This window comes from Plectropomus leopardus, chromosome 2, assembly GCF_026936395.1.
Source record: "Plectropomus leopardus strain MGB_pleo_1.0 chromosome 2, ASM2693639v1, whole genome shotgun sequence".
In the NCBI taxonomy this organism is placed as follows: Eukaryota; Metazoa; Chordata; class Actinopteri; order Perciformes; family Serranidae; genus Plectropomus; species Plectropomus leopardus.
In genome coordinates, this window is record NC_142177.1 from 7,926,430 (window position 1) to 7,947,315 (window position 20,886).

Sequence of the window (20,886 nt, forward strand, 5' to 3'; positions counted from 1 at the left end):
TTCAGGTGAGCCCCGCCTACTTTAAACCAGTAACATTAGCACAGATTTTAAGAAAAACAACCAACATGAATATTTCTCATTACTTTTTTAACATAAATTTTCAGAAAAATGGCAAAGAAAATAGTGAATTTCGGTGCTTTGCTATCTACTTTTGTTAAGTGAATATTGGGAGTGGCAGTAGGTGGCTCTTATATTTCCCCTTTATCAGCACCAACTTTTCAGCCTCCCCAAGAATAACATTTTTGTGATATTTCAAGATTTATTTATTTTTTTTTACATTTCCACTCTTTTATTGATGCATAATTTAAGGATGCACGCTTCCTTCTGCACAGCAATACAGTTGGAGGCTGTAGTTTGATAGAAAAGAAAATAGGAAAGATAAATATTTTTGATTTTAGGGCGAACTGTCCCTTTAAAATGTAATTGATGGAAAAACAGAACTGGGTTTCTGTTTTGCCGTGATTTAAGAAAGAGGCAAACTCCGATTCACCTCAAATTCTTTATTTCCTCTTCTTCATTACAAAAAAATCACTTCCTCAAACTGTCCAAATTTCATTATTAACAATTTTTATGGGGAAATGCCAACTTTGTATCAAATAGGGCACGACCATTCCTAATGCACATCTGACGTACCAAACAGGCAAACACACTGGCATAGTTAGTAATATCCAAAGTATCAGTGCTACTGCCAATGGTTTTAATCAGCTGAAACACGTTGACTTACGGCTTCTGTTACGAGGTGAAATGGCCGTTCAGCAAAAAAAGAGGAATGTACAAAAACAAAAACACACAAAACAACCCCAAAAGCCATCAAGAAACCACAAATAAAAATCCCAGCTCACTTTGAAAACACTGGCATGTTGGACAATAAGACAACAAATCTCACAGGAAGATGAAGTGCAATGATCAGTAGCTTTACAGCCCTCAGTAAGAGTATCTGTCAGTGAGCGTTTGTCCTCGGAGACTGTGATATCTCGATTTATTCCATTTGGCAACACAGACAAACTGCATGTTTAAACTGTCGATTGGATCCTTGAACTGCCACGCCGCATTTTAAAGTCTGATTTGATGCATCGTTGAATGACTCCTTGGAAACAAAATAATGAGCTTCGTCAGTGTCTTCTTTTCATTTTCTTGCTCTTTATTTTTTCTCAATTCTGTAGAGAGAAGAAAGCAAAATGAAGTTATTACAAAAAAATGATCCATAAAATCTTTTTAAAGGGATAGTTTCATTTTTTTAAAACTGGGGTTGTATGAGGAATTAATCCATATCCAGTGTATTACATACAGTACATGTAAGTCAGTACACCCTGGTTTGGAGAAGCAGACTGGAGTTCGACATGGGAGCTAAACAATGTACTGCTGTGAATGGGGGCCAGGGACAAAACCTATTTTAGTCACCTGAAAACATCTATCTCAGTTTTAAGTGTCTGCTTTTTTGAGAGTAATTTATTTGCTTTACATTAATGTAAGACTGCCCCTCTGACAGGGAAACTGTCAGAGGGGCGCTTCAGTCCTAAGTCACCAGACGCCACTCACAAAAATAATTATTTTAGTGAGCTGAACACAGGTGCTTCTGGTCTACTGCTGTTTGGATTCAGCTAGTTAAGCTAATTTCCAGTGCACAAAAAAGCAGCTAACACCCGCTAAGCTCTGGCTTTTTAATACGATGGGAAAGAGTACAATCGGCATTCAAACCCGGGTCAACTGACTCTGCAGTAGTCAACAGTATTTATCACCTCCAGCTCCGATTGGCATCAATGGGAACACAACACCTGAGTGTCTCTAATTCCTGCTCCTTAATCTGCCGGATTCACTGACATGCCACCACTACTTACAGGCCAAGTTTGGAATAGAGACTGATTAAGAGATATATTAAGAGAAGTAACCAGTCCAGTTTTCCTGATCTCTGTTCCTCTCTGCTGTTTCTACCGTTAACCTGTTTTCCAGCCTGTTCGTGAAGTTGAATGGACACACCAACAATCCACACACACACACACACACACACACACATACTCGTCCGCTACAGAGCTGCGTACACACTGACAAAGGGAAAGCAGTCTATAGCCTATTTTTAAAGGGTTTACCCATATTTGAAGAACCTGCAAACATAACACAAAAAAAACAATAGTTCCAGGGTGAGGTAGACCACCAGCTCCTGTGTTCAGAGATGCTAAATCACTGTTTTTGTTAATAAAGCCTGGCTTTGAAGAGGGCGATTTAATGGCTTTATTTTCCCGCTGGAAATAACTGTCTGACATTGCGCTAAAGCTGTTAAAGTACTTTTGGTATAGACACTTAAATTAATACTAGTTTTGTTGTTAATTCCATCCACAGCAGTACATTGCTTGGCTTCCATGTTGGACGCGAGCTTGTACCTTGAAATTGGGTAAGTACCGCATACAACCCCACTTAAAAAAAAAAAACTCTGAACTTTCTCATTAACGTCATGTAAAGGCTCAACCATGCATTTTAATGTGCACCTTTCCACAACAATGTACACAAATTCTCATGACAGATGCCTAACATCTGGATGATGCACACCCTGGCTCATGAACACAAAACATGTCACTCAAATGTAGAAACAGCCAGAGTCATGAGTGTTAGACCACAATGGAGGGGCTACCAAAGTGCTGGTATGGTTGTAATGATCATGGTGGGATGAGTGAGAGGCAAACCAAGGGGAGGGGGGCGGCAAGTACACGAGAAAACTCGGTGTTAGAATGATCGAGCACCACACAGCCATGCACGCTTCCAGCCGTTATGGGGAATGCACTGAGGATGCGGTCGGAATCTGAGGATGCCCTTACTTCAGCCTGGAAGCACGACCGACTCATTTGTTACAAATGGGGGGCTTTATCGTAGGCTCCTATACTTTGCCAACCTACTACTTTGCTCTGCTGCAATCCTGGAAAAGGAGTATAGAGAAAGCGAGGTGTGGAGAAAGGGGTTAAAAAAAGACACAGCTTCAAGGAGGCAGAGACTAGCAGGAAAGAAGGAAAATCAAAGTCCTCACATTTGTGAAATCATTAAACATTCCACGTGCTTAAAAGGGTTAAATGGGCCGTCGTAGGAGCAAGAAGTAAAAGTGAACAATTACACAGTGACGTTCTGAGTCGGAGACACAGGCTCCAAATTGCTCACTCTGGCCCTTTGAGGGCTCTACATAGTGATGGTGAGGAAATTGCCCACTTTAGACCGTCACTTCTGCAGATCTTTCTTCTTCTCTCCTGGTCCAAGTAGGCACGAGCTCTCCTTCTGCCAGAGAGCGTGGCATTCATATCAGCCTCTGGGGACCAACTGAGGAGCTAAGAAACGGAAAAGGGCACTTTTCCTCAGGTTTAAGGCTAAGAATTACCATGAGGCCCCAAAGCACCTGAGTCTTCGTTGTCTTAAAGAGGCTAGGCTTTTTTTCCCTGCGACTAAAGGACTCTCTAGGAAGCATTTGTGATGGGCGCCATCAGGAGACGTACCTCTTCACTGCTTTCTGGGCCAGCATGCGGTTCCCGGCGAGGAAAGTTACGCCACCAATAATCGCCAGGTACTTCAGGGTCTGGAACATGTTCAGGTGAGTCCAGTAGACGTACATCAGACCCAGCATGGCTAAAATGAAACAACAGGGTGAAATATTAACATCCAAACAAAATGACTATCACAATCATCTTATTAAATGTACAACATGTCATTTTATTCTCAATCAAAACAGTATAAAAAGATGGAACAATAATGTCATTGCAATCAATTTCCTAGTTAAGATTCCTTCAGTGTTCTTTGGTCAGGTTTTTTTTAATCAGGAAATTATCCCCAGAGGTCTCTTTTTCTCCAAAACAAACGCACCCAGTGATTTAAACCATTAAAAACACTTCATGGGGATTATTTCCCACAAATTGTCTCAGTCAATAACCAAAAAAGTAATATGCTGAAGCCCAAGGTTTGTTTTTGTTATCCTATATCAACCAAAGGACAACTCTGAATAACAATAAATTAATTTAAAAAAAAGAGATGTTTGGACGTTAATCCACAATTATTTTACACTATAATCAATCCTCATTTTTAAAAAAATAATAATAATTTTTTTTTTTTATGTAAGTAAAATTGGATTTGATGGCTGCATTAGTGGGTATTTTGTACACATATAAGGAGTCCTGTATGTTGTTATACGCCAGCCGTTTTAATTTGTTTAAACTAAAGTGATAGAAATGTGAAAAACAGTCAAAATATCCTAAAATGTTTTTACGCTTGCCTGAGATTGAAAAGTTGGAGTATCTGTAAAACACAAAATGCGCTAAACAAAGATTTGGCTAAGAAATCGTGACGTAAATGAAGATTGAAATCTGAAATCTGATGAAATCTCAGATCTGTGGAGAATGACGAGAAGACGAACCTTCCTCAAAATAATACAGGAAACACACAAAATCACAGTGCCCACCGCCTGAGGTTCGTCTGGTATTGTTTAAATTGCATCATCTTGTTGCACCCTCTTCTTCTGTAATGATGTCATAGCACCTTATTGACGCTGACGTCAGCAGATGTTTATTTTTATTTACCTTCTAATCTTCAAAAAACAGTAATAAGTGGAAACACACATTTTCTTTTTAAAATTTTCTAAAATTCAGTAAAATTTTTCCCAAAATATAAATGGAACCTCAGCTGTGACGTAAACAAATTCCTACTCATTATGTTTTAGGGGTGTAGTGTGAAAGGAGTTTTTTATTTTGAGATTTTATGTGCGTAAATTCATGAATAATGCGTCGCTGAAATTATGATGATTCACAATGTTTCCCACAGTCATAACTGCAATTCACTTATCACCGTGAACAACAGCGGATGAGCAGCAGATAAGGAGGCTGTAAAACAAACGCATCTGTGATAAACACGTCGTATCAAAGACTGGGACTGACCTGCGTGTCCTACATGGAACAGAATGGTGCTGGGAGAGAAGCTGAAGTTGGAGATGTTGGCTCCGAGCTTAAACCACTACAGACAAGTGGGGAGAATAAAAGACAATGTGAATTTCATCCGCTGCAAGAGCTGCAAACAAAGGGGCTGAAAAACTGTTTACCACCTATAACACAATACACTGTACCACTGCAACAATAACTATTAGTCAGCACTGCAAATGCCAGGGAAAAAAATGCACCCCAGCTTTTGTGATTTCAAATTAAAACGTGTTATGTTCATGCAGTTTCTCATTCACCGTCTATAAAAGCTTCCTGATGAAGAGCTTTTCTGGGTAAAGAAACTCTGCTTAGTACATAACAAAGCTGTCTTTTAAATAAGGTTTTGATTAATAATGAAACTAAATTCTTTTTAGGCATGTCTTTAAATACATGTTTTTTTTAAATGCTTTCCACATGCAATCTGCTCTACAGGTAAAGGGAAAACTTGCCACCTTTTACATGGATGTCCGGTCAGTGTTGACAGTGAATATAGCCGACTAAAGCGATACATTTCTCACTGACTGACAAAGCTGCTCAAAAACAGAACTTACTTTTTCTTTTCTCTTACACTGCAAACTAGACACATTTCCAACAGCTAAAATTGCATCCTAAAATGTTAGTGCAGGTGATGTTATGGAAGTTTTGCAATGATGCTCGCTTTTTGTCGTGTGTTATAAATCCAACACACCCCTTTCCTTTACAGTGGTGCTGTCAACTTTTCAGGAGGGGTTGACCGATACTGGTTTTCTAGGGCCAATACTGATACCAATTATTAGTTATTAATGAGACAAATAACTGATTTTTGGCACCAATATGCAGAGATTACACATTATCTGCCTGGCCGACTATTGGGTCTGATATTTGGCATTTTGCCGATTATCTATATCTGTGTTTTATTACAATGATCCCCGATAAAACTGATAAATTAAAAAATTGAAAGAAAGTCTCAGCATTGGAGGAACTTTTACTTTGTTAAACCTCAGGCAGCTATTTTTATTTATTCATTTATTTATTTAAATTTTCCCTTGACTTTATAAGAAAAGTTTCTCGGAACTTGCTGTATTTGATGTTGAAAGTTTCAATTTGATTAAACATATGCTTAAGGCATTTAAACAAAGTTTGTGTTTGTTATATTCCCATTTTTAAATATTGAAAGAAAAAAATTAATTTTTATTGCAAATGAATATTGATTCCAAATATTGGTTATCGGTCTCATTAACTACTAATAATCGGTATCGACCCTGAAAAACCAATATCGGTCGACCCCTACTACTTACTGGGTTATTTCGTTTGATACCAGAGTACAGCCTCAGCTCTACCACTGAGAGTATTTTTGTCACCTGATGTGATGTTTTGGCCATCAGAGTAATAGCTATGGGCATCAAGCTTGCATGCAGTGCTTTCTGGGTACATGTAAACACTGCCGTTATGGCTCTGCAAGCAGGAGAGCTTAGCTTTTTTCACCAAGCACAGCATGCACAGTGGAATTTATTGCTTCAATCGACTACATTTACCGTCAACACTGACTGGCAATCAAAATAATGGGGGGGCGTTTTCTTTTTAGCTTATAGCCAAAAAAAACAGAGCAAAACCTGGAAACAGTTCATTTTAAAAATATTACCAGGATGATGAGAAGCAAAAAGGGAGACAGGATGAGTGCAGTGAAGGTATTGGAGACCACTGTGGGAGGCTTCTTCTCTGGTTCCCTGAACAAGTGCTGCAAAGACAAGAGGAGATGTTAAACTGCTGGACTGACAGATCCTGCATGCTGCTTGATTTCCCATCATCAGGCAGGAGGGAACAAAACAGTACACAAGTATTACCTGGATCTCCGGTTTGGGAACATAAAGAGTCTTGGGCTGAATGGCCGCTGGGGCCTCCTCATCCACAAACTTCAGAACAACATCAGCCTTTCAAAAGATAACACTTCAGATTTAGAAAATGAACTTAAATCAGTAAATGATGCTTATAAACACCGTGAAGTCTGAGCAAGCACTCACCACATTCCATAAGATGGGATTCTCCAAGGTGGCATCCCCAACGATGAGGTGGAGGGAATATGTGCCAGACATGGAGTCAAACTCTGATTTCCGCTCTGCTGTGTCCAGCTCAAACTTGTACAGGTTCTTGCTGTCGGGTTCGGCCACAAACACAACCTCTTGGCCAGTTTTCTGATTGTGCAGGCGGACGAAAGTCTGTGACAGAGAAATGAAAAAGGTCTTGAACAACACTGAGAGCTAAATTTTGGGTGAGCTGTTTTGTCAAACTGCATGATATTGCTGTATGGTGTGTTCATGTCCCACGCTGATTACATACCTGGTGAGGTGTAAGCTCCACTCCAGTGTTGACGTCGACCAGCTGGAAGGACATGGCGAAGTTCTGGTGGCTGTCGGCTGTGAAGGAGGTCTTGGCTTTGGAGGGATAGTCCACTCTGAGTTATTAAAAAAGAAAAGCATTTAGTATTTTATTTTCATGCCAAAAAGGGCTTTACTCATCACACTTTGTCCTAACCTGGTGGTCTTTGTCCCGATGCTCTGGTCCTTATCCACCACAGAGAGGTCCATGTTAGTGACGGCCACCTCAGTGGACACCTTCACTTTAAGCTACGGGTGGACAGAGTTACAATACAAAGCCACATTAAGTTATCTCTTTCTCCACCAAGGCAATAAAAGCCAGAACACATTAAAGGTATAAATACATGCAAAAAATCGGGCAGATCCACTGCAAATAAAACATTATGTCTCCAATTCTGACCACCACCTCACCTCAACATGATTGGCGACGAGCCGGCTATCCCCGGTGACTGCGACAGTAAACTGATAATATCCACTGGCTGGCTGATTGGACATGAAGTTCAGTTCAAAGACACCACTGAAAATCAGGAAAAAAAGAAAATACAGTGTATGTTTTACCAAAACCAGAGAGACAAAGAAGCTCTAATGCTACACGATGGTCAGACACTCGTTTGCTGTTGGGTGTCGTTATTTTCAACTTAGGAGCAGTTGACGAGTCAGGTACAACATCCAAGGGTTAAATATAGCATGCCAGTCAGGAGTTGAGCTTAATAATAAATTAGTTTGAAAATGTACTTGCCGGAAAAACCCTAAGGAGAAGAGGGATTAATATTATAACGCTGACACTTATCTCGCCGATGATACGTACTCGTTGAGTGTGAATGGTGCTTGGTTGAGAATGATGCTCTTGGAGGCCACAGCGTACGCAGATTCCACCAGCACGTTGGCTGTGGCCAAAGGTTGAGACATAACATCAGTAACAAGGAGCTGTGAATCAAACAGAGAAACTGTGTCACTATGACGTGATTAAAAAACATGCGATAGGACTGCGGCTCGGTTGAGATCCAGCATCAGTACCTGCAGGGTTGGCTGGCTGTGGGACACCGTGGCTGGGCCCTGAGCAGTGACAATGACTGGCACATGGAAGCGGTTGTTGGAGAGAGCGGCGGCGGCGCTCGCCACACTGAAGGCCTCAGACAGAGAGTCCCAGGATTTCTTACTGAAGATAGAGTTCACCAGCTGGATGACCTGGTCCTGTGGGGACAACATGTCTTTTATCACTTTCACATGTTATAAACCACTCAGATAAAAGAACACGCCTGACAGTAAGAAATAATACCTCCTTCAGAGGGGGCTCCATGTCCACATGATCTGACAGGGAATAAGCAGCGGTCACAAACATGGCAGTGGCCTCAAGTCCCTCTTCAAACTGGAGGTAGATGCCACCGAGATCGTCCAAACGAGCTGTCAGGTCCTGAGAGGAACAAGGAAAAAAAAACAAAACAAAATTTAAACTTAGTTTTGCTAAAAATGATGATAACTTGGCATAATCAAGGATCTAGTGTGTCTTGTACTAAGTTAAAACACAGTGACACAGCACCTCCTGGTGGACATTAAAGGGCTCACCTCAATTTCCTCCAATATTCCTCCAAGCTCTGCTTGCTTGGACAGGCGGGCTGCTGTTAGCAGAGCTGAAGTGATACTGTACAGAGAGCACACATTATTTGTTAGTCAAATCACTCAAATAATTTGCTTGTGGGGCACTACAAAACTCTCCACACAGAATGATACTGCCCCCCCTAAACTACAACTACTAACACTTACGCCATAACATTGTCCTCCTTGTTGATGCGACCCGTCAGGGCACCTACAACTTCCTGGGAGGCCAGAGGAAGACCCAGAGAGCTGAGCGCGCTCACGGCTCTGTGAATCTGAGTCATGGTGGAATCTTCACTGACTGCTGCTAGGAGGATGTCACGGGTTTCATTGGTCACAGGGATCTATAAAGTGCACAAAAATCTTATATAAATAAATGGATCCGTGGGTGTTTGCTTTATATCACAGAATCGTCCACTTTGCCATGTCACTGACTATGCTTACATGCACAAAAAAAATCCATTTTTGTCCTTAATCCTTAATTCCTACTGAGCTGTTTGGATGGTTAACAATAAAGTGCCCTAACATGTCATTCATCACATCAGAAGATGAAAAGTGGAACAGCTGGAGCTGCTTGTGCCATTATGCTTCTTTCTGTCAAAACAGGATTTTTTTCAAGATTTCCACAGATGGCAGACTGTGCAAACGCAGCCTCCGTCTTTCATTCCTTCAACCACCTTCTTAAAAAGGTCAGCATTGCGATATTTGTGCATACCCAAAGACCTGATGATACCCTAGTATTTCACAGTGATTAAAGTAAGTGTGTTTCTCCTTCAGATCATAAATGTGCTTTTTTGGGGGCATGCATCTCTACAAAAGAAGCAGTGTGACGGGTTTTGGCATAACTTCATCTACTGCCAAGGTGCACAAAGAAAGAAAACAAATCAAAAGAGGTCAAAACTAAAGCAGCAAGTGCAGTACTTTAACCAACTTGTTTCAGCTTGCGGTCATCATCAGAGTCATGCATCTGTACCCCACAGCCTTGCAAACTGTTGCTTTGTGCACAATACATCCATGACAAAGCATAAAGCTGACTATAAACATGCAAGAGACTGATTGTTGCAATCAGAACATCTAAATGTGCTGTATAGATGTCCAAAAAATGCCCCTAAAACCCCAAATAATACTGTCATGTTCCACAGATCTTTTACTGTGTTTAAAAAAAGGCCTATTTGAAATATCTTAACCAAAATGTGCTGTGACTTGTGTCAAATACATAATATTGACACATTTAGAATAGCAGTGAAATATTATTGTGCATGTAAATGTATTCAATGTTCAGGTCAAATTTAGGTTAAATGATCTCATATAATTACTTTTGTCTTTCTGTCATCAGTTGAAGGATTGTTTTACATCATGACCATAAAGCTCTATGTAATGAAATATTTATGTTCTATATTTTTAAGCACATCTACACATTTTCGATGTCCAAAAATGACTTTGGTTATAAAAATAGCAATAGGACAGATTAGACGGCTGAGGCAGACATACCTCGCATCCTGAAATGGCTTGACTGGTCTCAGCAGCATAGAAGAGTGAATCAATACTGGTGGGATCCAGCTGGGATTTGAGAAACTGGCATACACCCTACAAAACAAAAACACATTTGAAACAGAGAACATAGAGGATCAACAATCCTGCACAGAGATATATTGATTATGACTGCACAATTCTTACAAGACTCTAAGGGACTGTTTGTTATTTATGAGAGGGGAGGTGGAGGTGCAAAACAGGGAAGACACTTGAGAAATTTTTTATGCACTGGGGAGTGAGTTATGTTTTTTGATTTGGCTTAGGAGGGGGACATTCAACTTTAAGTTGTTGCATTTTATATTTACTTAAAATATCCTCAGAAAAAAATTCAAGTCATACAATGTATTCATCAGAGTATTGTATTCATGTATTCATCAATCAGAGACTGTGAAATATTGTTACTTATGATGGAGTCATGCATTTATCTCAAGTCATTCCAGGAGGCTAAAGAAAAAATACTTGTAGCTCCAGGGAGGGTCATGATATAAGAAAAACCCAAAGTCACACCTCTGCTGCCCCCTGCTCTAATAACTTAAAAACCGTCCCTTCTAAATCAGAATAGCTAACTGCATAAGAGACTGATTTACAAACCTCGTGATCGGGAACATTTGCTCCAAGCTTGGTCAGACCAACAACCGAGTAGTATGCGGAGTCCAGGTCTGTGAACTGTTGGCTCAGGAGGCTCTGCAGTCGGTCCACATCGGACAGGGAGAGGTAGTGCGCCGGTGTGAGCGCCTGAGCTCCGGCAAGAGCCAAGCTGAGGAGGAACAACCCGAACAGCCCTGCGGACACAGCGGAAACAAGTTAACCAGCCGCCGGCTGCTCCATAGGTGTATTTAACGGCCACCATAAATAAAGCAAACAATGCATTTTTAAAATCCACTACCCATGAAAGGAAACAATACATTTTTATTAATCACTATCTCTTGTGACGATAAGTATTCATTCATTGAGATAACGCTCGCTCGTTCATTGCAGGTTAAGCTAACGTTACTTGGTGAGCTAGCTGTCGTCAGTAGGAAGCAACACACTGCATGCCTCGCGCGCTATTTCTTCGCCAATTGTACAATTTTCGATGCATATTAGCATTCAAAAGACACAAAGGACACATATTTATAACGTTACATACAACAAATATGAATTTATTCACTTACTAGACCGGTCCATGTCTTGCAGTCTAATGCAGCGTCACCAAAACGGACGATTGCTTCCGGTGTCTCCGAGTGAGCTGTCACCAAAGGTATAATATCCGGCTGTACGTTTTACTTTCAAAATAAAAGCCTGTGTAAGTACACGTCGCATAAATCATAGTGTAGCAGTTTATAATATTAGTCAAGCTGAATATTGATTATAAATGTGATTTTTGTGGGCTGGAAAAAGAAAATATTTCACTTTTTTTCCCAGTGTATATACACCATAATGTTTTAGATTGATGTTGGCAATTTAAAAAAAAAGGAACTTCAGATAAATGTTGAAATAAATATTTCATGTTATGCTATGCTTCAAGCACAGGACAGAAAATAACAAATTATATACCGCTTTTTAGGATTTTTGAAAGTTTTTGTATTCATGAGTAAAAAATGGTCAGAGTCGAAATCAACTTTCCTGCACTTTAACTTTCAGAAATATAGCACCATGTTAGCTAAGATTAAGAGCAAACTGGCTATTAAGACATTTAAAATATTAAATGCTAATCATATGATACTTGCAACACAAACCTTTTATTGCAGAAAGTATGGTATTATTTGTGAACATAATCAACATAAACAACAATAGAATTGATAACTTGATCAAATGTATCTTTGGGGCAAATATATTCACAAAGGCAAACTAAAGACCTATTTATTGAGTCTGAAGGATATGGAAAAAAAAAACAAATAAGGCTTTAAAACATTGTGGAGAGCATCACCAGGTGATTTAACATGGTTTGCAATTTGCTTAAAGCATTTTTAAAGTGTTTTTCTCCACAAATATATATATATATATATATTACATTGTACAATTTTGATTATTAAAAAAACACTTTATGATATTTTACTTCCCATGCTGCATAATTGTTTTGAATTGTTATACAAGTTAGTAAATTATTATTAAAATTTTAAAGCAAAAAAATCCAAATTGGTAACACCTACTTCCTTTGTACAGAACTGAGGAAAATCAAAGCCAAATAATTCTATAAACTACTTCATCAATAAAATTACAACAATTACATATATACAATCCAAAATCGATCACTCCAATTATTTTCTCCAACGCTATGAACCCATTTAAGTCTGCCCTGTGTCCAAGGAAATCATGCTGCTTTGTGCTGTGGAAGGATAATCAAGAGGAAAGTGCGCAATGTACATATTCCTTTTATTAAATTTCTTAACAAAATGCTGTATGATTAAGTAAAAACATACAACACAAAATATTTACAAACAGTGCCAAATCACATAATACTCTTAGCATCCAAGGCAATACAGCATCCATGCTGACATGGCATTGCAACTATACCACAAATAAACTTTCCAAAGTGTTTTCAGCACTTTGTTGGATCTCAGTGAGTCACCTTGATGGATTAGCGATGTGTGCTGCAGTCACTATTATATCTCCGGCAGACATCTAATTTACCCCTGAGGTCCTCAATTTTAAATCTAGACACAATACTAAAGTGATTTTTACAACAAGGCAATGTTCATTCAACAACATGGACCCCTTTTCTCTAAAGGCATTACTGATCATTTGTCTGAACTGACTCCATATTCAAGATACACAACTGAACATTAGATATGGAGCTGCTGCCTGAGTCCTTGTACTCTTTACAACTTTAAAAAAACGGTTAAATTACAGACATTATGCAATGTAAAACCATGTCTTTTCAGTGATAGCAAACGTGTATGGCCGTGATATTTCAATTTTACATTCATTTTTCTCTTCATGTTTGTCAAGCTTTGCACAAGGTCATTTGAGTGAGACTCGATCTAAAAGCACTACACTGTCAGTGTTTTTATTGCTAATTACTTGTTCAAAAAATGGTACTAAACCTACCCATTACATGCTCCTTTTCTCCAGAACAAATTACAACATTGAAAATTATAGGGGACACAGCAACGTCAAGTTCTGCACATGTAACATGTTGGTTTAAAGACGAGACATGTCTCAGGATAGAATCAGCGCCCGGTTGGGAGCGTGGGATTTTAGTGGGCGAAGGTAGCGTCTTGCTTTCTCCGTCATTATGAGCTGGTCTTTAGTTTGTCCACACACAACCGTCTCCCATTCTTTGGACATCTGAAGAGAGAGAGGAAAACATCACAAGAGTTTAAACCTTTGAAACCGGGAGAAACATCACTTTTCCTGTGAATCTTTAAGTAGACTTTCAGTAAGTATATAAACCTTTGAACCCTGAGCAAACTGAAGTCTTTTAGGGGGAACGAAGGGGGAAAAGGCAATAAGCAACTTGGTAAGAAATGCTCCACAAACTGCAAGAAATTTGTAGATTTAGAAAATTATTTTCACAAGCTAGGGAAAAATGTCTGTGGAAAAAAATAGCAAAGTTAGGGAAAAACTATAGCTATTAAATTATAATTATTTTTACACAATATAATCATTTTCTTCACACACATTATCTAAGTCATGTTTGACTTTTTTTTAAATTTATTTTTCTTAATCATTAAAAAAAAAATCCTGTAATAATAAATTTTACAATTAATAATTTTTGTACTGGTTACTAATTTCTTGTTAAATTTGGGGTAATTTCCTCTTTCTTGCTCATTGTCTTCTTCCCGTGTCTTTGAAAAAAAATCAGGTTTAAAGGTGGCACTTACTGGGAGCGGGATCACTGTGCTGGGAAATATGGCGCTGTCACTGGGTCCCAAAAGGAAGCCCTGATCCAAAATGCTTTCATGCCGCTTACTGCAAAATGACGAGGAGCTGAGAGAAACTAGTACCGGTTCTTCCTGTGGCCAGAAAAGGAGGACAAAAACAATTAGGATAAGTCAAATCTATGGACAGGCGAACAACACATTTGTCTTTTTCATTTATTTTATTTTACGTTTTTACCTTGACGGTGTGTTTGGCTTCAGTTTTGATGGCTTTGCGTTTGGATGCAGGCGTCACCTGGCAGTCTGCGACATCTAAGGCCAACGATTTCCGCACTTTCTTCATAGGAGGCCGATGCTGGGAATAACACAAACAAACAAAAAAGATTAAACTATAGCAGTAAGGTAGTTTTTTTCTCCAGTGGTCCTTTTGAAAAAATATGTTGATTCACTAGTTAAACTATCCATCTTTAAATATAAAAGATACATTAGTATGTACTACGTTACTTGTTATTGATATAAAGTCCTTTATAATTTATTTGATAAAAACAAATGTAATAAATAACAAATAATATAACTTTTTTTTTAAATTTAGCATCCTCATATGGGGATACACAGTGAACGACATGCTGTACAAATGTCTCATTATTACAAATGTCTATGGGATTTAGAATCAGCTTCTCTATTTTCTTATGTCATACTGGCTCTATATGATCTTGAATTAATATATAGAAATGTTATAATATACCTTTCACAGGACTTAAAGGATTAAAATAGGTGTCATGTATTAAAGTTGACTCATTTACCATCGTTTTGCGTCTTTGTTCAGGCGGAGTGGAACGTACAACAACCAGGTCAATCCCAGAGTCTCTCAGGATGACCTCGTTTATGTCGTCTTCAAGGTTCGGCGTCTGAGGCTAAGACGACACGGCAGAAAACTGGTGTTAATATGCAGTGCTGATGAAACCGTAAAGTGAACTCATCGCTTTTCACTAATAAACGCAGATACTCACCAGAGGCTGCAGCGGCCCGTACTTCTCCATGGCATTTTTGAATGGCGTCGGAGTCCGTGGTGTCGTACAAATCTCAGACTTGTGGTTGGGTGTAACAAATCTAGAGGAAAACAAAATGTGAGACTGAAAATCAAATTCAAATCCAGTATTGTATTCATTGGATCACTTTTTGTTAGTAGATAAGGCACAAACGCTACAGTTTTCGTGGCAGTCTGACTCATGCTCACAACCTGTACCTATGTCTCAAAATGAGATAAGCATCTTTAGGGGTAGCATATTGAGCCAGACGGCTGCTGCCAGTAGTGACAAAATAGACTGTAATCCCTGCAGGCAATCGAGTACCACCATCCAATAAAAGTGCTCGTTTTGGCCACTGACAGGCTCAGATTGTTATTTTAAGAGTGTGACAACATTGTGGAAAAGATCCCTACATTGATAGACCTCTTTGTTTGTGTAAGATTATTTTTTTTAACCAGAAATACACCTAAAATTACTACTGTCAAACTAATCAGACTCCATTTAAATAAATAGCAAATTTATCATAATAAAACACATTTCATTCAAAGTCAATAAAAGCAAAATGAAACCCAAAAAAACATCCTGGTTTCTCTTTACAGTGTCCCAATAATCATCAACTCTCGTTGGGTTGAAATGAATCCTTAATTCCATAGTAATGTGTCTTTTCTCTCACGACAAACAATCTTTGTCTGAATACAGGCGCCAGCTGCACAAAGCACCTCACCCAGAGAACAGATACACTTTTCAATGTCGCCATTACTGAATTAACTGGATCCAAAATGCAACCCATAGCAAGTTCGAGACAACTCACACTGAGTTTTCCTTCTGAGTGAGGGGGGTCTTGTCACGCTGCAGCGGTGTGGTGACAATGGCTTTCTGGCTGCACACTGGCGTGGACGTGAGAGACGGGTTCTCAAGGTCATGAGTGTCCTGCTTGGTCCACATGTTGAGGAACTGGAACAACACGTGTGAGTTAATTGTTTGAAACCTGAATTGACAACACTTTTCTTGTACTGATTTCTGAAGCCTTTCACAGATATTAAAAGCTATGAACCCTGAGCACACTGGTTCCATTTCTCTTGAAACCATAATAAAAAGGCAGTAAGCAACTTAGTAAGAAATGTTCAGAAAATTGCAAGAATAGGTTTAGAACCTACCCCGCTTACAATTACATATTTTATATAATAATTCTATTTTTTTAAGCATCGTTTAGATCATTTTCTTGTTTCTTTCTCTTTCTTCGTTACTTGTGCTAACTTTCAGTTAATTTTCTTGTACTTTTTTTTTTTTTACAAATTTCTTGCTCGTTTTTGGGTAATTTCTTCTTAAATTGCTCATTGCTTTCTTCCCATGTTTATGAAAGAATCCAAGCAATCTGCTCAGGTTTCAAAGGGTTAATGGAGCAGCTCATGAGACATTCTGAGCAGCCTTAAAGTCAGCGCTACAGGATTAAATGACTTACTTGAGATGGGGAAAAAGGCAGGATTTTGACAGGAGTGCTCTTGGGAGTCATGGAGTTGTTGGCGTCAGGAGACAGGGCGATGCGTCTCCTGCTGCGGCGGTTCAGTATGGAGGGCGGCGTGACTCCTCCAGGAGAGATAGGGATGAGCTCTCCCTTGTTGCCTTTGCTCAGCTCCTGCAAGGCGCTGCCCTCCAGACGGAACTGATGGCGCTCTGGGCTCGGACTGTCCTCAGGCAGGTCAAAGGCTGCTAAGTTGCACCAGCCATCGAGATCCTGACAGAAAAGGCATTTTACTTGTTAGTTGGACATCTAGTTACTACTTTGAAATATCACAAAAAAACATAACCAACATTAATCACTTATTAGGGACATTTTTGCCGAAATGTTTACTTTAACATAAAACATTTTTTGTTCAAGTTAAAATGTTATATAATGCTGAAAAAACGTAAAACTTTCTAGAGTGGAAAACATTAAACACATATTAGGTTATTAAAGTATCAGTTTGGGTTGCATTGAAAATAGTTTGGATAACTATTAATAATTCAGAAAATTATTTAAAAAATAGATTTTAACTTTTTTTTTTTTAGATTTTATGATGCAATGTCAGAAAAAAGATTCAGGTCCTCTTTAAGTGATATGCTATGTGGCCTGTATTTATTGGTTATTGGGGATACGTTTTGTCAAGATCCTTGGATTTCTACTCTGATACAATACCTGGAGAAATAGACATTCAACATCATTTTTGATACCAAGGGGGGAAATTGACATTGAGGGCATGCAAGTACTTTTTTTATTAAGAGATAAATAAAACAAGGCTAAATCATGATAATGACAGCTTTTCTTCTCTCATTTGGTAGCACACAACAGCAGAATAGTAGTAAATATTAACAATAAGAGAAATCGAGATACCGGTGATATCAATGTCTCAATACTATGAAATATGGAACTATTCAGAATTTATATTTTTGACAATACCACTGAGGGCACTCACCCCATCCACCATGTCCAGGACTTCCTTCAGTGCTGGACCTGTAGGAGACAGAAATCCAGAGCTGTCCACCACCCAGCTGGTGACTGTTGAGTCAACTTCAGTCTTGGGACTTAAATTGTCCTTTGGAGAGGACTCCGCCTTCGATGGCCCTGCTTCGCTGGGGCCAGCTTTAACCGGGGCTGAGACAGGCGTCTCCTGCAACTGTTGGTCATAATGGTTATAATGCTGATATTAAAATATGATTACAGCTGTGTAATATACAGACATTTTCCATCTACTGTTGGAGATCAAATCATTTAAAATCTGTATTTGAATTGTGACATGTGGTTGCTTACTGATGGATGCGTTTTCTGCTCCTTTTCTGTACAGTCTTGAGAGCAACTGGGTATCTGTGAAAGGGAAAAAACATAAACCTTTCAACACTGTTTGCAAAATTCAATACTACATCCATCCTAGAGACAACATCATGTAAAGACAGCTCACCTGCACATCTTTATTAACACGGGCCAGCAGCTCTTCAAGTTCATTCGGCCTGAACACCTCCCCAGCATAGAAGCCCATCTCTAATTTCCGTTTGATGGTCGAATTCCAGTGATTCTTCACTGCATTATCCGTTCTGTGAAAAAATATCATAACACAAATGCTTTGGAGATGGTCTATTTCCACACATCAGCAGGTCAAACTCAAAACCATCCTCTGAGCTGACGTAGTAGATAACAGTGTATCTACCGTCCAGGGAGCAGCTTGGCGATCTCAGCCCAGCGGTTTCCGAGCAGGCAGTGAGCCTTGTAGATGATGAGGTCCTCCTCTGCTGTCCATGATGACTTCTTCACATTTGGATTGAGGTGGTTGTGCCAACGCTCTCTGCACTGTTTGCCCAGTCTGCCCTTCAGATGCTTCGCTACCATCGCCCACTGTTTGTTGCCGTAGAGATTTACAAGCTCTATAACCTGAGGAATAAATTAATCAGAATTACAGCTCATTCTGACTTTCAAACTACACATTTTAATCTTTCAAAATTTGAACACCAGCACTGCTACCTAACAACAAAACTGCAATAATAATTGTATTTACACAGCTGCTTTACAAAGTGCTTTGACAAACAAAGCAAATCAAAAGCAAGAAGGATTTCTAGCAGTGGCAATATATCTATAAAAGCCAGAAAATAATGCCAAACTAAGGCCAGACAAAAATTAAGGTATGAACAAGAGATCTGAGGCAAAAAAAACATATTAGAGGGAGGACAGATAATAATGAGAAATTAAGACAAATAAAAATAAAAACTCATACCAATAAGAGTAAATACAATCAAAAGAAAGCAGTAAACACAGAATATTCATAATAATAAAATCAAAAGGATCAAGATAGAATGAAAGAACACATTGAAAGCTTCATTAAAAGAGAAGTGAAAATAGATATCTTCACATAAAAGCATATCAAGAAAAAGGAGTTTTAAGAAGATTTAAAAGAAGTCACTGATTCTTCAAGTCACCTACCTTCTCATCCTCCTCTTTGGTCCAAGGGCCTTTAACCAACTCTGGATCCAAGATCTTAAACCAGCGATGCTGACACTGGTGTTCAGTGTGATTCTGAGCATAACAAAACAAGCAGACAAGATTTAAAAAAGTTGAATGAGATTTATGTTGACATAAATAAGCCAAGGAGGCCCTGATGCTTAATATCAACAACAAAAAGGATAAACAAACTCACTGGTATGTAGGTGGCAATATATTTCCAATCATTTGGTCCAAGTTTTTGCACCAGCGCCTTGAGCTTGTCATCCTGTAAACATAAACAAGTGTTTATGTTCCCTGTCCTGCAGAGCTTTTGTTTTATCCTGACAGGGTCAGAGATCATTGGGACAAAATGCAAATGACTGGGACAAGTCCAAACAATCACCTCCTCTTGTGTCCATTTCACCTTCACTTTCCCACCATCTCTCTGCTCTGCCACATCAGAATCTGTGTCTTGATGCATGGCCTCCTCCCCATCCTCACTGAGAAACAAACAGCTGGGATGTGAACCAGTAACACTGACAGGAAGCAGAAACTAGCTACTGACCCCCACCCTTCTGGAGGGGGGAAGACTTGAGTATCAGGTTTATTTATATTGTAAATTGAGACTTGGCGACTGTCTCATATGCACAAACTACTCGTTAGCAAAGTATCAGATCAGCATAGTATTATACTGATTTATTTGATTGCTGTGATTTAGCAGACAGAGTGTCTGGCGTTAAACTGATTCTGAAACATGTTTATCGCGACACCACGGAAAAGGGCGGTACAAACGAGAAGACGTGAAGTACTCACAAGTAAAAAGATACCGTTAAAAAGGCGAACTTTAGCCAACCAAATGCCATTATTACTGTTAAGTAGTAATTCTTGAAGCTGTTTGTGATGAAAATAAGTAACATTAGTGCTAATGCTACTGTCGAAAACAAAAATAACATCTTACCCGCGCGGCCACCAAGACATTTCCCTCTGTTTCTGCTGGTTACGGTCAGACGGTGATTTGTCCTGCTGCCGCTGCACGTCATGTGCGTGTATGTTGGATATTAAATTGGGTTTTCCGTGATTATAGTCTTTAAGAAGGTCGGAGGTGCTGGCGGCTGCTGTTGTTGAATGGTAGCGAAGCAGCTTGGACCCAGCTGGAGCGGAGCGCCCGAGTTGTCCGCGCTCCTGGATTTCTATCTCGCGCCCTTCTCTATCGTACAAAACCGGGCAGTGACGTTGATGCGCAGTAGATGTGCGCGTAGGGTCTATGAGCCACATCGGAAACGTCAAATGGGAGCTTCAAAATAAAAGCTTGAATAAAATGTGTCCGTAACCTGTATACCCGTGGTATATACAGTCCATGGTCGTGCCTCAGTCAATAAATTAAAAAAATGAATAAATACCAATCGTTTAAAAATAATTAAACGGGATTAGCTGTACTTTATTTATTCAAATCAAATGTATGTTGTCAAATTACCTCCCCACATATTTTTTAAAAATATGGTGACAAGTAAAATCCAGTACATTCTAATATAAAAACTCCCTTATATTATTTTATAAAAAAATGTTTGAGCAAAATGGAAAATAATTAAAGGTAAAAATTGTGCATTGTACTATTAACTATAATTTTAAAAAACACCAATAATCTCAGTATTAAATATTTAAAGATAATGTTTAATCAGTGAT

At 39.1% G+C, this 20,886-nt stretch overlaps 2 protein-coding genes across 3 annotated transcripts; both read right to left on the minus strand.

The window, feature by feature from the left end:
• Positions 1-485: 485 nt before the first annotated feature.
• On the minus strand, positions 486-11,677 carry rpn2 (ribophorin II). 2 transcript variants are annotated; one of them, XM_088083871.1, is made up of 18 exons: positions 11,578-11,677; positions 11,015-11,205; positions 10,382-10,477; positions 9,059-9,234; positions 8,861-8,936; positions 8,574-8,708; positions 8,312-8,488; positions 8,103-8,221; positions 7,706-7,811; positions 7,452-7,543; positions 7,257-7,371; positions 6,941-7,135; positions 6,764-6,850; positions 6,562-6,657; positions 4,902-4,977; positions 3,474-3,603; positions 2,811-2,908; positions 486-1,157 (listed from the first exon to the last, which is right to left on the minus strand). In XM_088083871.1, exons 1-17 carry the CDS (start codon positions 11,588-11,590, stop codon positions 2,857-2,859), a joined length of 1,932 nt encoding a protein of 643 aa, XP_087939997.1. In that variant the 5' UTR covers positions 11,591-11,677; the 3' UTR covers positions 486-1,157; positions 2,811-2,856. The 2 variants fall into 2 exon arrangements, with proteins under 2 accessions (XP_087939997.1, XP_042355299.1); XM_042499365.2 differs by lacking the exon at positions 2,811-2,908.
• A 1,084-nt stretch (positions 11,678-12,761) lies between these two features.
• Positions 12,762-20,460, minus strand: mybl2b (MYB proto-oncogene like 2b). Its single transcript, XM_042497188.2, has 15 exons — positions 20,162-20,460; positions 19,607-19,703; positions 19,418-19,489; positions 19,204-19,296; positions 18,437-18,657; positions 18,191-18,323; positions 18,043-18,096; positions 17,708-17,908; positions 16,717-16,989; positions 16,066-16,208; positions 15,237-15,336; positions 15,030-15,140; positions 14,465-14,581; positions 14,230-14,361; positions 12,762-13,693 (listed from the first exon to the last, which is right to left on the minus strand). Exons 1-15 carry the CDS (start codon positions 20,179-20,181, stop codon positions 13,565-13,567), a joined length of 1,896 nt encoding a protein of 631 aa, XP_042353122.2. The 5' UTR covers positions 20,182-20,460; the 3' UTR covers positions 12,762-13,564.
• Between the last annotated feature and the right edge of the window lie 426 nt (positions 20,461-20,886).